The 16,514-nt window shown below is 42.6% G+C and overlaps 1 protein-coding gene across 2 annotated transcripts; it reads right to left on the bottom strand.

Moving 5' to 3' along the window:
• Nucleotides 1-22: 22 nt before the first annotated feature.
• Nucleotides 23-3,965, bottom strand: LOC309696202 (UDP-sugar transporter protein SLC35A5-like). 2 transcript variants are annotated; one of them, XR_014273374.1, is made up of 3 exons: nt 3,527-3,965; nt 3,174-3,442; nt 23-2,550 (listed from the first exon to the last, which is right to left on the bottom strand). XR_014273374.1 is itself a non-coding variant. In XM_082517364.1 (3 exons), exons 1-3 carry the CDS (start codon nt 3,393-3,395, stop codon nt 912-914), a joined length of 318 nt encoding a protein of 105 aa, XP_082373490.1. In that variant the 5' UTR covers nt 3,396-3,505; the 3' UTR covers nt 23-911. The 2 variants fall into 2 exon arrangements, 1 of the variants encoding a protein (XP_082373490.1); XM_082517364.1 differs by lacking the exon at nt 3,527-3,965 and having other exon boundaries at nt 23-977; nt 2,521-2,550; nt 3,174-3,505.
• Nucleotides 3,966-16,514: the final 12,549 nt, after the last annotated feature.

Raw genomic sequence — 16,514 nt, 5'->3', positions numbered from 1 at the left:
ATTTATGACAAGACATCAGCGATTGTATTAAATTGCATTACTTGCACAGAAGTAAAACAACTTGCCATTTATTTTACAAGAAAATGCATTCACACGTGAGGATTTTAATGGCACAAACAACAATCTTTAGACAATGTTATTTTACAGTTTAACAAGAAAATATTCAAGCCCCAAGTAAGAGAGGCAGGGAGTTTGTGGTGCTGACAGAAAGTCAGGCATTAGTGGCAATTATGTCAATACCACTTATTCTGGCTCAGAAAATAAACAAATAAAAAAATAAACTGCCTCTTCCACAGTACAATACAAACTGAATTCATCATAGTGTGGATAAAGATTCAAAATCACCACAATTTCAAACAAATCTATTATCAAAACAATCCTGAAACTGCAGTTTCTGGTCCTTAGACGTCCAGCACCAGCAAGCAGTCAAATAGCAGCATGTACAACAGGAATCATGTAAAGAAATACACTGTCCATAAAAGGAATCCATAATGAATCCAAAAGTATCACTTATTTTCCAACAAACAGCGTTGCTGGTACTTTCCCCCATATGAATGACAGCAGTCATCCACAGACAGGCACGTTTCCAAAATATACACATTTCGCTAATTCTGTTATTAAACACTTTGTTTTTAATACTAGGAGTCTATCATATAATCTATCAACAGTATCTTTCACCGTTTACCTGCTTATCACTGTTCAAATAAATGCTTTCACAGACAATCTATTCAATTCAATTCAATTCAATTTTATTTATATAGCGCCAAATCACAACAAAAGTCGCCTCAAGGCGCTTCATAGATACAGAGAAAAACCCAACAATCATATGACCCCCTATGAGCAAGCACTTTGGCGACAGTGGGAAGGAAAAACTCCCTTTTAACAGGAAGAAACCTCCGGCAGAACCAGGCTCAGGGAGGGGCGGCCATCTGCTGCGACCGGTTGGGGTGAGAGAAGGAAGACAGGATAAAGACATGCTGTGGAAGAGAGACAGAGGTTAATAACAGATATGATTCAATGCAGAGAGGTCTATTAATACATAGTGAGTGAGAAAGGTGACTGGAAAGGAAAAACTCAATGCATCATGGGAATCCCCCGGCAGCCTACATCTATTGCAGCATAACAAAGGGAGGATTCAGGGTCACCTGGTCCAGCCCTAACTATATGCTTTAGAAAAAAGGAAAGTTTTAAGCCTAATCTTAAAAGTAGAGATAGTGTCTGTCTCCCGAATCCAAACTGGAAGCTGGTTCCACAGAAGAGGGGCCTGAAAACTGAAGGCTCTCCCTCCCATTCTACTTTTAAATACTCTAGGAACAACAAGTAGGCCTGCAGAGCGAGAGCGGAGCGCTCTAATAGGGTGATATGGTACTACAAGGTCATTAAGATAAGATGGGGCCTGATTATTTAAGACCTTGTATGTGAGGAGCAGGATTTTGAATTCAATTCTGGATTTAACAGGAAGCCAATGAAGGGAAGCCAAAACAGGAGAAATATGCTCTCTCTTTCTAGTCCCTGTCAGGACTCTTGCTGCAGCATTTTGGATTAGCTGAAGGCTTTTCAGTGAGTTTTTTGGACATCCTGATAATAATGAATTACAGTAGTCCAGCCTGGAAGTAATAAATGCATGAACTAGTTTTTCAGCGTCACTCTGAGACAGGATATTTCTAATTTTAGAGATGTTGCGCAAATGGAAGAAAGCAGTCTTACATATTTGTTTAATATGTGCGTTGAAGGACATGTCCTGGTCAAAAATGACTCCAAGGTTCCTCACCGCGTTACTGGAGGCCAAGGTAATGCCATCCAGAGTAAGAATCTGATTAGATACCATATTTCTAAGATTTTCAGGGCCGAGTACAATAACCTCAGTTTTATCTGAATTAAGAAGCAGAAAGTTAGCGGCCATCCAGGTCTTTATGTCTTTAAGACATTCCTGCAGTTTAACTAATTGGTGTGTGTTATCTGGCTTCATGGACAGATAGAGCTGGGTGTCATCTGCATAGCAGTGAAAATGTATGCTATGTCTTCTAATGATACTGCCTAAGGGAAGCATGTATAATGTAAACAGAATTGGTCCTAGCACTGAACCCTGTGGAACTCCATAATTAACCTCAGTGTGTGAAGAGGACTCTCCATTTACATGCACGAATTGGAGTCTATTAGATAGATATGATACAAACCACTGCAGCGCAGTACTTGTAATACCTACAGCATGTTCTAATCGCTCTAATAGGATATTATGATCAACAGTATCGAACGCTGCACTGAGGTCTAGCAGGACAAGCACAGAGATGAGTCCACTGTCAGAGGCCATAAGAAGATCATTTGTAACCTTCACTAAAGCTGTTTCTGTGCTGTGCTGAGCTCTGAAACCTGACTGAAACTCTGTGACCATGTTCCATCCAGTCAATTGTCCAGTTCGATATCAGCAGCAGGAAAGATGCAGAGTATCCTCTGGATACTTGGGAGTGAGCTCTGTCATTACTACAAGGACTCTTCATCAGAAACACTGTCTGCATTTACCTTTGTCAGGAGCTCGAGCTCCTCACTGTCCTGCAACACAAAAAAGAGACAAGGCATCAGAATGAATGAACAAGTGATCAAATCCAGTGGACAAATCTGCAGACATTGAGGCACTGTGCACATCTTTTTTCTGTTTTCAGAAAGTGGAGGGCAGTATTTACTCCCCGAAAAACACCGGGGAAGTACCGTGCATTTTAAAGCCACGGCTGCCAATGGAGAGGGTATTTTTGTTAGTGCTCTAGCAAAGAAACAAACACCTGAAACCTGGCATTTCACCTGATTTACAGGGTTTCTTCAATACAGAACAGGACGCTGGGGATGAAAAGAATTCCAGGATAGTATCCCCACAGACTACTGTATTGTTAAATAGCTTCTTCCATCAAAAAACACTTGACTACTAAAGGAATTCTATGACGTAAGGCTCCAGCATGAGCCTGGATGCTATTTTCATAGCTGGGAATCAGGTTTCCTCTTGCACTCAAGAAATGACATTACAGAGAAACAAGAGCCAAGTTTCCTGCAGAGCACTTGGTATGTGGGCGGGAGTAGAGGAAGTGGATATACATCGGGGTTAGGTGAGCGAAGTTGTGTGAGGAAAAGGAGTGTGTGGGCTTGTGTGCGTGACTACTGAGGATTTGTGGTTTGTCTCCTACCCCTCTTGACCTCTCAAACACCTCCCCGTTGATGACCCGTAGTTTCTCCCGCTGCAGGCTATATTCCAGGTCCTTGGGCCAGCTGGCATTGTAGATAAAGATGGCCAGCAGGACCGTGGGTGCCTGGAGGAAGAAGTCCAGCGAAGGGTGGAAGTCAAAGAGGAAGAGGGAGAGGCCTGTGACCAGAACAGTAGTGAACTGGCCAGTCAGCACATGGAACATGTTGTCTCTGAATTTTAAGATGAAGGCCACGGATAAGCCCAGGGCAGCTAGGGAGAACACAGAAGATTATGAGTTCTTCAAATGCATACTAGAGATAGATAAATGAACTAGTCCGGTTAATAACAAATTACACCCAGCAGCTGGATTAGTGTAACTTAGCACTGATGCCAGAAGCAGGACCAAATACCCACCAGGCTCTGTTCAAAGGCATAAAACAACTCAAGTACCAGCAGCTTACAAGATCACAAGTTAAGATGATTTTGTCTGTAGACGACAGAAATTGTACAAAGTAGTGGTTTTGCATGCTACAGTCTTTTGGAGCCCCCACCCCAACCCCTCCTCTATTTACGCCAGCTTTCATCTGATTGGCTGCCCCTACATCTGAGCTTCTACAAACAGAACCAGGTGCTGCACCACTTCCTCTGCTTATCAATTTGACAGACTTCCTTCAACCCAGCCATGCCTTCCAGCTCATCCTGGAGGACACAGTATTCCCCAAGCCCGCTGAGACCTCCTCCCAGTAGGACATGGCCAAAAACATCTCACCTACCAAGGAGTCCAGGAGGAATCCTGGTTAGATGCCCCGAGTACCTCAACTGTCTTCTTTTGATGAACATATTTTCTCTTCCTCAAGAAACTTATATAATCCACATGGACATGTTTGCATATAATTCAAAGCAGCAAACTAATTAAATTAAATTAAATTAGAGTGGACATCTCCAGCAACAGAAATGACAGTAGGAGATCTCAGTTCAATCAACATCACACTTATGCCTGCTTGATATTCATCTTCCAGTCATATGCTGTATAAAACAGTATTCAAATGTCCCTCTGATGTGAGAATGATGCACTACAGTGCTGACTGAAGTTATCAATCTTGTGATAGGCAGAAACACCAAAAGTTAAAAATGGAACAGTCAGGTCACTAAACTGCTGAGACTGGAGTGGGGCTGGTGGAAACTGTGGCAGACCAGGGCACTGAAACATAGACAGACGGTTCTTTTGCAATGAAAACCATAAACACCCATGCTCCCGGTAGGTTTCCCCTGTGTCAGCTGTTTACATTATAGGTGCTTATACAGTAACCATGGTAACCACGGACTCTGAGCGGCTGGCTCGACGAAGGTCAGACAACAATTTTACATATATGATCTTCAAACAGGACACAGCCATTATCCGTCCTGGCCTCATATCAAATGTGAACGCAGACTGAGTCTATGTTTGACGTTTGCTTTATATCTAATCTTCCTCTCAAACATTTAAACAGCAGCGAGTCTGCAGCTGAGGGAACACAAACTCAAATTGTCGGAACAGGTTTGCTCGTTTCTTGCGTGTATTCATTTGGTGATTTATTAAATGTGTAACTGTTATTCTAATCTGCTGCTGAGTCTCTTACGCTGATGAAAATGCAGAAAACACAGATCACGAACACCTGTTCAACCAATCACTTTCATTCCACTTTGATCTGCGACAAACTGACGGTTCATCTCTGTTACAGTGTTGCGTTAGACTGCTATATTTTTTTGTTCTTTATGCTGTAGATTTTCACGTCTCTGGAATAGTTGGCAGTAATAAGGATGATCTTCTGTAAAATCATATTGATATGACCCGTGACATATTCGTAGATGTCAGTTAGACTAGTCAGCTGGGAAACTGTTAACTCAGAGCTGAAGATATCGTGGATATGCTGACCTCGCTCCGTGGTGTACAGGTCCGTTTACCCTCATGATTACTATTCACAATAAAAATATTAGCCGAACATCATGAAGTCTGTATGTGTTTCATAGTGTCGAACAACCTTTGTACAGTTAAAGCCAGCAGTTACTACATGACGGAAACACCAACATTATCTCATTTATACGTTTATACGCAGGTCACGCTGATTACTGAACAAAAACCCAAAGATCAGCTGTTAATCAAATTTATTTGCTCTCTCTCCTCCTTAAACATGTTTTTAATGTTAGTTATAATTCAGAATTGGCGACTGAACATCAGGAAATAAAACCCCGATAAATATAACCTCAGTAAAAGAAGTCAGTGTCAGCGGGGGTTATTACAGCTGTGTACCGGGGCCTGCGCTTTGTCAGTGGTAATAACAACTTGATTGCTTGCGAGGCAAACGGGTCTATCCTGGGCAGACATCTCCAAAATCATCGAAGCACTTTTGCAAAGAGGCTGTATCTTGACAAACCGACCAGACATATGAAGATTAAATCACTACATTCTCGCTAAAAAAAATATTAAAACGGTATTTGGTGGCACACAAACAGGGTTTTTCAAAGTTCAGTTCTGTGAGTTTCCACATGCTGGTTGTTGTTGTTAGGTGTGGCTGTGTGCAGACAGGAATAGGACCCAAGGTGCAGACTGTCACAGGCTGGGTCTCTGACCCAGCGCTCTGAGTTCATGTTTGTATTTGTCTCATTTTGTTATGTGATTTAGTTTGTGTTATTTCCTATCTGCCTTTAGTTTAGGCAGTTATTGTTCCTGGGTTTTCTATGTTTTGGGGTTTTGTATTTATTCATCACATATTAGGTCTGTTAAGTTGTGTTGTCATGTTTTAGTTTTAGTATTTCCTGTTTTATTCTGACAATGTCATGTGTTCTTTGTTTATTGTATTTAGCTTTCCTCTCCTGGTCCTGTCATTAGGTTCATGTCTGTCAGCTGTTTCCCCCATGTGTCTCCACTTCCCCTGATCACCTCATGTATGTATTTAAGCCCTTTGTTTTCTGCATGCCAGGGTCAGGTCGTCTGCTCATCCATGTCTCAGCTCCAGGTACCCATGTCAGTTCACTATGGTTAAGGTTTTTCATGTTTTGTTATTAGTTCACCCAGTTTAGGTTATTGTTTAGTTTTTACCGATGCCCTGTTATTTTGTACCCTCATTTCTAGTCTCAATAAACGGCTTGTTTTGTTAATCCACACCACGTTTTGGTCTGTGTTTGAGTCCTCCTCTGCAACACATACGGTCTGCCCCAGCCAGACCGTGACACAGACTCCGGAGACAGAACTTAAACAAAAACAGCTTTAATGCTGAACGCAAACATGGCATAACTGGAAAATGTCAAAAATAAACTAACACCGGTGGACAGGCAAAACACACAGCAAAATAAACGGTAGATTGCGACACGGACACAGAGAAACACAGGGCTTAAATACACAGAGGGAGCAATCAGGAAATGAGTAACAGGAGGGAAACACAGCTGGGGCAAATCAGAACTGACGAGACCAAAGAAGCGTAAACTGAACACACTGAGATAAGACACAGACCTTCAAAGTAAAACAGGAAACGCATAACACAGACTGAACAAAGACACAGGCTCATAAGCAGGCACTACAAAGGGAACAGAGACGTGGGAACAGGGCAGACACAAACACTGACTGAACACGGGGATATAGGAACTTAAGATACACATAGACGCGAACTAGACAAGGCGATGCAGGTGATAGGGGAGACAGAGCAACTAAAGAAGACAGAGACATAAGCCATAAGACAGAACTCAAAGAAACCAAAAACTAGAAAGTATACATAATATTATAAACTCAAAAACCCTGGGTCGACGACCCAGGCATCCTAACAGTTGTGTGCTAAAAACAATGGCCACCAGGCCAAAGCAATGGTTTTGACTCGATCAGTGTTAACCCCGCCTCCTGAGTTTGATGGGTGAGGTTGACAGATAAAATTATTTCATGGTGAGACCTGAAGGAGTCAACTGTGCCAAAATGAATTAATTAAATACACAATTAAATAATTATTTAAATGTGGCAATAATTAATTAAAATGTGAAATAAATAAATAAATAATTAAATGTGTCAATAATTAATTAATTAATTACATTTGTTGTAAATATTTATGTAATTAATTATTTCCGATAATTAATTAATTTGTGCATGTAAATGGTGAGTCCTCTTCACACACTGAGGTTAATTATGGAGTTCCACAGGGTTCAGTGCTAGGACCAATTCTGTTTACATTATACATGCTTCCCTTAGGCAGCATCATTAGAAGACATAGCATAAATTTTCACTGCTATGCAGATGACACCCAGCTCTATCTGTCCATGAAGCCAGATAATACACACCAAACTGCAGGAATGTCTTAAAGACATAAAGACCTGGATGGCCGCTAACTTTCTGCTTCTTATTTCAGATAAAACTGAGGTTACTTTCTAGGAAGTTATATTTCATGAGAGCTTTATAAGCTAGGACAAATGATAGATAATCTGTTAATGCTTCACAGATCAACAGTAAGCTAAAAATATTTTTTATCATTGCAAGGTTGTAAAAATTTGCTTTGGCTTAAATATAAACCCCTATTTAATGCCCCTGTGTACACACAGTGTATGTGTGTTTGAAGGTGAAACAGGCATGAAACATTCAAAAAGAGAGGGCAGGCAGGGAGGGGCCGTGCTAACACCTGCTGCTCTCTGGCAGCAGCACCATGCTCTCCCTTGTTTTAAATGCACTTTAGAACAACACGCAGCAACACTACACATGAGCGGGAGGAGGGAGGTATGGGGTCTTCACACATCCCCGTTCTCTGCTAACCATCGGGGCGGGGGGGCTGGGAGGAGATGTTGGCTGTCCGATTGGCCTCCCTACTGCTGCGGAGCCTGGGACGATCTGCTTGCCTCCACCCCGGGGGGAAGGGTAACATCTCTTGGGTCTGGGTTCTGTTTCCCCCTCTGGGGGCGAGGGTACCTGGACCCGGGGTATAGAGTATGTTTGGGGAGTGTGATTGTGTGTACATGTCCATTTATGTCAATCCTTACGTTGGGTGAGTGCTGAGTGTTTGTATATGTGTGCATGAGGGTGGGAATGCATGTTTGTGTCTGTGTGTGCCTGTTTGTCTGTGTCTATATGTCAGGTCGGGTCTTAGACTCCACCTCTCTGGGAACTCCCAGGTCCTCCAAGGCCTATCTCCCCTCACCACACTCCCTGTCGGTGACTGATGCCCTCAGGGGTCGGTGCATTGGTGGTTCTTGGTGTCCGGGGCTGGGCGCTCAGGTATGTACCGGCTCACTCCCGGTGGCTACCTGGCGGGGCCTGGCGCCTGTTGCTTGGTCAGGCCTCCTCCGGGGTGCGGGGGGCCCTCGGGCCTCCGGCCTCTGGGCCTGCAGCTCAGTTCACTCTGGCACAGCTGGCTGCTGGCAGAGCCGGCGGGCACGCCGGTGCAGCCCCCTCTAGCTTCTGCTCGGTGGCTACTGGGTGACGCTTCGTCTGGGGATCCTCAGCCCTTCCCATGAGTGTGGCACGGATGCCCCTCCAGTGGTCCTCCTTGGGCTCTCGCACTCTGGGGCCTCTGGATGTCTGGGGCCTGGATCTCCTCCATGCCTGCTTCATGCCCTGGGGGACTGGGCTATGGCTCTCTACATCCTCTTGCAGACCATTACATGTGGAAACCATTTGAATACAAGCGCGCTGATCCACACAGGTGTGCACACGGGTGTTCACTGCTCGTAGACTTAAATTACACCTTTCTTGGCTGCTACTTCAAAGCACATTGTGCGCTGTCTGTCCTGCGTGCTGCACAACAACATTGAATAAATAGTATTTACTGCTGTTTACACTTAGCTAGATTATTGCGATGGTGTTGTGTTTAGTATGTTGCTTTGGTTTTTTTTGCTTGTTTTCTATTCTTTTTCTCTCAACAGGTGATCCAGGAGATTTTTTTCTCCCCCCCTTTCTCACTGTCCCTCTCCCCTTTTGTTTTTCTTTTCCTTCCTCTTTCTTTCTCCCTTTCCTATCCCTCACTCATGTCTGTCCCGTCTGTAACAACTGAAAATAAAATAAAATAAATAATAAAAACAAAGGTCGATCAAATGGACCAATACGGCAATGCCACAATGATCCTTTTGGCAAAATAAATCCATTGGGTATCCTTGTTGGTCTTCAGACAACAATTCTGATGGCTAAAGAAACAAATGGGACAGGCAAAAAAGAAAAAAGAAAAAAAGTGAAAGGTTACTTGTCGGTCAGAAACTGATATAATGTAATTGTAGATTTATTGGCTGATTGTTACCAATAAAACATCTGACTCAAGGTCAAGCTCATACGCGTGAAAGACCATTTAGTGTTTTTTACAGACTATGTTAACCTGTATGAATATGCAGAAGCAACAAAAGTCTGAAGGGAGCCAGGAAGAAATGTCCAAAATCTTCAGCTTGTGCAAACAAAACAAAAACGTGAGGTTTATCTTGGGCAGAAAGTCCTGCTGACAGCAGTTATTTGGTTTCACAGAGAAGGAAAGTTCACCGTGGGCTATTTAAAGTTTACATGTATCTTCCACAAACCTGTCAAACATGTCAGGTTGTTGAGATTTGCAAAGTTGAGACAAATGCCTCTTTTTGAGATGTGCGATAATAACTTTCAAGTTACTGTGGAAAAGTTGACTAACTGGCCGGCTGAAAAGTCTCCTGCCAGGGGAGGAAAAGAACAACAGTTCAGATTTTTGCCAGTTCCGTCATCTGGGATCCTTCTCCACATCCGCTGGTGAACATGCATTAACTCACACATAGTGCTCATGTGCATAAACACAGGCTGATAATGTCTGGAAAGTTGCAGTAAACAAAAAAACATTACTTGTTCATTTGATTTCATTGCTTCTTCATTTGATTAACATATTCATGAATATTCTGACTAACATTTTGGCAAGCAGGGACATGACACAGGCCCGTGTGAAGTGAAGGAATAAACATGTCATCAAAGGGAAGTTTCATAAAGAGTTCTGCTCTTTTAGCTATCTCTTCCCAGTAAATGAATCTTTGTACTTTCGGACTTGCAGAAACAGAAGATTGTTATGGGCGGCTGTGCATCTTCCACTAATCGGAAGGTCAGTTGTTCAATCTCTTACAACATTTCTTATAGGGTACAGAGTACAGTGAACAGGCACATCATGACCGTTTACGATTGTCAGTAGTTTGTTGACATTATATACTAAGAAGGAATACAAGACAGTCAGAGAGTTTTCAAAGAACTACGTGCACGGGTGAGAGAGAATGGATACTCACACCGAAGTGCTGCAGTCAGGCTTTATTTATACACAGAAGCAGTTTCATGACATTTCCTCTTTTTCAGACTTGAGTATATCTAAAGATAGTAAAGATGTATGTGTGAATGTATGTGTGTGTGTAGTCGCTCTCTTTCAGAGAAGACGGTTTTTTCCTGTTACCAAGGAGCCTTTTCCTCTATTCAGCAGTTAAAGCAGAGTTCATGTGTCTATGCACACGTGTCAAAGGCATAAAAATATGTGAACACTATGTGCTCCTTTAAGCTTTGCATTACATGAGTAAATAAACAGATAATACAGTAAAACAATAGAAATAAGCAAAATAGTAAAATCTCATAACATTCCCTGCTGTTGTTCATATATGTTTATGTACTTCAACTACTAGTCACTTGCGTGTGCATTTTCAACTAGTGTATCATTTTGTAAAAACATACATGATCAGCTTTATTAGGTATACATAGTTAATGATTAGAAGTCATCTTCTTCAAATTGCATTTCTTCTTGTTGTTTGCTTTGGGATAATGCGACATAAGCTTGCATTCTTACAGTGAACATTCTGCTTATCATGTTTCGGATACAGGGTAGCACACATGTTGAGAATAAGCAAAGGAGTATGAGAAGTACTCCAATGAGCATTAGTCCTTTAATAAGCAATGTCTTCCATGACCTGCTAAGTAGCCAGGTCAGCCAATCTTCTGTTGAAGCATTCAGAAACAGTCCAAAACGGTAGTCGAGTGTCTCTATCCTGAGCATGTTTTTGGCATTACCTTACTCCTCCATAGGTTGCGTTGCAGTTGCTGGTATGGCCCAGGGGGTGGCGTCCTTGCCCTGCCGCTTGGTAGAAGCATAGAGGATGCCACTTCTCTGGGAGTGAAGCTTTCATGCTGATTGCAAAGTGTTGTCTTCCAATGCTGGCAAAACTTGCTGCACATTCACTTTGCCAGTGACTGTTCATCATGCGACCATAGATGGTGGGGTAGACTGAAATTGAAGGCATGTGAGAACAGACATAACATTCTTTTTCCTCCACTCTGTTGTGTATGTATCGATACCAGGCGTTATTCATCCAAGGGTGAACATGGTCTTGAGTCATCTCAGAGAGGTGGGAATTGTCGTGGGTCCACCTCTTAGGTCGGGGAATAGTTGGTTCTGTCCTGTGGGTACCGCTGGGCATCAACCAAAAGAGCGCTGTCATCAGGAGGACGGCCATCAGACAGAATATGCGGCACATGAGTTGCTTTCCTTTGATGTCACAAGCGCCCAAACACAGCTTTGGGGCTGGAGCTGGTGCTGGCATTGATCCTGGGGCTGGTTCTTCTTCTGGATTTATCAGATTGTTTTCCTCAGTCATCTTGTTGAGATTTTATTCAGGCGTCCCTGGTGTTATTATTGGTTCTGCTCTTCGGTGGGATAGGTCAGTCTTTATTAGTGTCTGTTCTTCAGTGATGACCTGGAACCCCTAAAACTTCTGGTGAGTAGACCCCGTGCGAAGCGAAGAGGCGGGATATACCCAATCAGCCCTTCCTCCACCGGCAGATCACTCAGAAGCCAGGGGAACCGGCGTCTTATTGTGGTGCAAACACTTTCTTCACGTGGGTTTGATGTATCCACGAAGGTCGTTCGGCTATCTTACAAGCTGTGGGTGTGGTAAGTAACACCTGGAAGGGACCTTCCCACTTCGGAGCACTCCAGTTTTTCCGCTGGAGGACTTTAATCAGAATCCAATCACCGGGGTTCAACCTGCAAGAGACTGGAGAGAGATCACTCGGCAGTTGATTGCTTAGTCTCACTTCTTTATTCTCAAATAGTTTTATCATCCATTCTGCCATTGTTGTTTCTGCTGCAGCTTTATTAATTGGTTCACTGGTAATGGGCAGTGGGAATGCCCTGCCATGTATAATTTCAAATGGGGTCAGACCTCTTGCTCCTTGAGTTATTCTCATCCATAGTTTAACTAAACTCAAACATTCAGGCCATGGTCTTTTAGTTTCTTCCATACATTTTCTTAATCTCTGTTTAATTGTGCCATTAGTTCTCTCGACTAATCCTGCACTGCTTGGGTGATAGGCACAATGGTGTTTTATGCTAAAACCTAAAGCTTCAGAGACTTTGCTTATTACTTCATTTACAAAATGTGTGCCATTGTCAGATCGTATTAAACTTGGAATGCCATACGTGGGTATAAAATGGTTACACAAACATTTTGCTACTGAAATTGCATCTGCTTTTTTCACTGGGTATATTTCTGGCCATTTAGAAAATACATCTATTATCACAAGTGCATATTTGGAGGATTGTGATTCATTTAATTCTATGAAATCCATGTGGATAGTGTGAAATGGATGTGGTGGTTTAGGGAAATGCCCTCGCTTTGGTCGTAAATTTCCCTGTGCGTTGTGTCTTTGGCAAACCATACATGTTCTGATAAATTCTTTTGCTGAACTTTCAAAATTTTTTGTGTAGAATTGTTTAATTTGTATAAGTAGCCTCCCCGCTGTTGACACGTGGGTTTTCCCACGGGTCACCAACGCTGCCGCTTTGTGCAAAGATTTAGGTCATGTCATGATATCGTCTTGTAATATTGCTCCGTCTTTTAACCAGGAGGATTTTTCATTTTGTGATGCTGCTTTTTGTTCGTCTTTCAAAACATCTATTGATATCAGAGGGCAGGGGGTTAATGTAAAAGCGTCTGCTTCTTTTCCTGCTGCCTCTTTTGCTGCCTTATCTTGCAAAGTCATTTCCTTTAGTGATGTCTGAGTCATCTTTCTGATGTGCAGCACATTTACATAAGGCTAAATGTCTGGGCAATGTGATGACTTCCAGCAGTCTTTTCAAAAGACCACCGTGTTGTACTGGTGCGCCAGTTGATGTTATCATACCTCTGTTCTGCCATATCTTCGCAAAATGGTGTACTGCAGCGTAGACGTACTGGCTGTCTGTGTGTATGTTTATATCTTTGTCTTTGTATAATTCACAGGCTCTGATGACTGCTGTTAACTCTGCACTTTGGCCTGAGTGTGAAGAGGTTAATGGCCGTGCTTCAATAACTGTATCTATTGTGGTCACAGCATAACCAACACAGTTTCGTCCAGTTTTGTCCTTGCTTGCGGAACCATCTACAAAGATGTCTACAAAGGATATTTGTGGTGTGCTATATATGTCAGGTCGCGGTTTCGTTTCCTCATCTAGCTTGTGCAAACAGCTATGTGCATCACCATCTGTTTCCACAGGAAGCAGAGTACTCGGATTTAGCTGGTTACACTTCTCTATAGTATTATGTGTGACTGTGAAAGCAGGATGCCTACATATGATAGCTGTCTTGCATGTGTTAGATATGAGAGGTTCGCTTGCAGCAGTATCGAGGTAACAGCGTGTGGCACTTTAACAATTAAAGGGTGTCCTAAAATGATATCAGCTGACTTTTTAACTGCCTCTGCTGCAGCCGCACAGGCCTGCACGCAGGTAGGAAGGCCAGCAACCACAGAATCAAGTTTACATGAATAAAATGCCAATGGCCGCTGTCTATCCCCAAAAGCTTGTGTCAGTACGGCTTTCATGTATCCAGAGCTGCCATCCACGTGCAAGTAAAATGGCTTGTCATAGTCTGGTAATGCTAGGACAGTGCTAGTTTGCAGAGCTGATTTTAAATTCTGAAATGACTGTTCTGCTTCAGGCGTCCATGTCAACTTATCTCTCAAAGCTAGATTTTTTCCATAAATTAAGTCTTGCAGGGGTTGGACCCTGAGGGCATATTCTGGAATCCAACTTCTGCAAAAGTTGCAGAGACCAAGGAAGCTCATCATTTGTTGTTTTGTTAATGGTTTTGGAGCATCTTGTACAGCTGCTTTCCGGCTGTCTAGCAATTTCTTGCCCTGTCCTGTCAACTCATGACCTAGATATATGACCTTTGATTGCCACAATTGCAGCTTGTGTTGTGACACTTTGTGACCCTGCTGTGCTAGGTGTAGCAACACAGTTAGGGTGTTTTCCTTGCGGTCTGCCTGCGTGTTTCCGGTTACCAGAATGTCATCTACGTAGAGCAGGAACTGTCCTGGAGCGGGCAGACTGCAAGTGGACATTGAGTGCTTAAGCGCTTCTGCATATAGTGTTGGACTATTTTGAAAACCTTGTGGTAAGCGTGTGTATGTGTATTTCTGGTTATCAAACGTGAAGCCAAACAGTTTCTGTGACTCTGGGTGCAGAGGCACAGAGAAAAAAGCATTAGATAAATCAATTACTGAAAACCACTGTTCTCTGGGTGACACTTGGTTCAATATTGTGTGTGGGTTTGCCACAACAGGAGGGATTTGTTCTGTAATGTCATTAATTGCTCTCAAATCATGTACAAGTCTATATTTTCCTGTGCTTGCTTTCTTTACTGGAAATATAGGCGTGTTACATGTTGTTTTTGTTGTTTTTATCAGAATCCCTGCTTTTTCCATGTCTGCTATGACCAGTGTTGGGTAAGTTACTTTAAAATAGTAACTTAGTTACATTACTAGTTACTTCTCTCAAAAGTAACTCAGTTACTTCAAGTTACTCGTTACTTTCAAAGTAACTAGTTACTAGGGAAAGTAACTTTGGTTTTACTCAGAATTCTCTTGTTAATGTGTTTCTTCCATAACTTTGCCAGTCTTCTAGCTTGCTTACTTGCCACAAGTGCACTGTGCCACCTACCAATAGAAAGGATATGATAACGTGCATATTTCCACGAGAGAAATCCCACGCCTGGACCGTCATTGACTGCTGCCATGATTCTAGCCTACGTCACAGAGTCATGTGCGCCTTTTACATCCAACACAAAAACTGCAGTCGTAGTGCTTTCGATTGTACTCAGAACTCAGAAATTCTGCCTTCTGAATAGGAAGATGTAGGTAACACCAGACTGCAGATGAGCTGCATACAGGGCTGGACTGGGACAGAAAATTGGCCCGGGCATTTTGACTAGAAACTGGCCCACCATTATAGGAAAAATCATAAAGCCTTTGAATGAAAACAAACACTGTTGTGACAGTGATGTTCACTGTTTTGATGGTATATATGCATCAATCTATCAATCGTTTGTTGTAAGATTCAGATAATTATTTTTTAAAAGCTAGACATTTTAAATGAGAATAAGAAAGAAAAGTATTTCTTTGTGCCCCCCATTCCCTGTTAATGCCCTACATGCCCCCTTGGCCACACTTTGCTAGATCCGCACCTGCACAGTTACCAGCTGTCAGCTACCTAAAAAAGGATCCTGGGGTTATTTGTCTCTCAGAAACAGTTCATAACTTCCCTTCAACTCATTCATGTCATCTAAAAGGTAAACCTGTTTCTCCATCACCTGCTCAGCTCTGATGATCCAGTAAGGACATCTCCTGGTTTCATCTTCATGTTTCCCTCTCACCAGATAACCAAACCATATCATGACCAGCAGCTTTTTTTTTTACAGCTGTGGCTCCAGCAAACATCAGCTGATACTAGAAATTAATATTAAATAAATTCTAACAACAGCTGATCAAGCTTAAACGTGCTGCTGTTGTTTAGCGCGACATCCGCTGGTTTCCTCTTTCGGCGCAAAGTGGGCGATAAACAAACAAGAGAGCCGATCAGCTGATCATTGATCAGTTTCATGATTGAAGTAGAAACGGGAGAGGGAGGGGGGAGAATGAGAGAAGAAGAGGCAGCTGTGCAGCGTAAAGACACAGAATAACTCCAGCTTTGTGCCTTTTTCATTGTAGCTGAATTACGGGACAAACTGTTCCTTTTCACCTCAATAAGAAACGCGTAATATTTTCTCTGAATACCAGACGGGACGGTTGGCAACTCTAATAACTTATGAACAAATTAAGGTTCAACATCATTAACTTCATAGCACCACCCAGCTGTGTAGAAACTCCGTCATGCTAGCTAGCACGCAGTACGGAAAAAGTCAGAATAACGAAAATAAACTCCACCTAAGCTTGGTTTATATCTGACCCAGAGAGACTGCAGGTCATAACTTCTTACCTGAAGTTCAGTTCACACTTGGACCGGCGGCCGCCTCGGGTCTCTTTTCCTTCTGCGTCCCTTTTCCCTCATCCACCTGCTGCCTCCACCACTTGCTAATGTTACTGAATCTGTGGAAACTC

This window comes from Aulonocara stuartgranti (genome assembly GCF_965226115.1).
Source record: "Aulonocara stuartgranti genome assembly, chromosome: 19".
Lineage (NCBI taxonomy): Eukaryota > Metazoa > Chordata > Actinopteri > Cichliformes > Cichlidae > Aulonocara > Aulonocara stuartgranti.
Note: the sequence above shows the minus strand (reverse complement) of the source record. Positions and strands in the feature narration are given on the sequence as shown.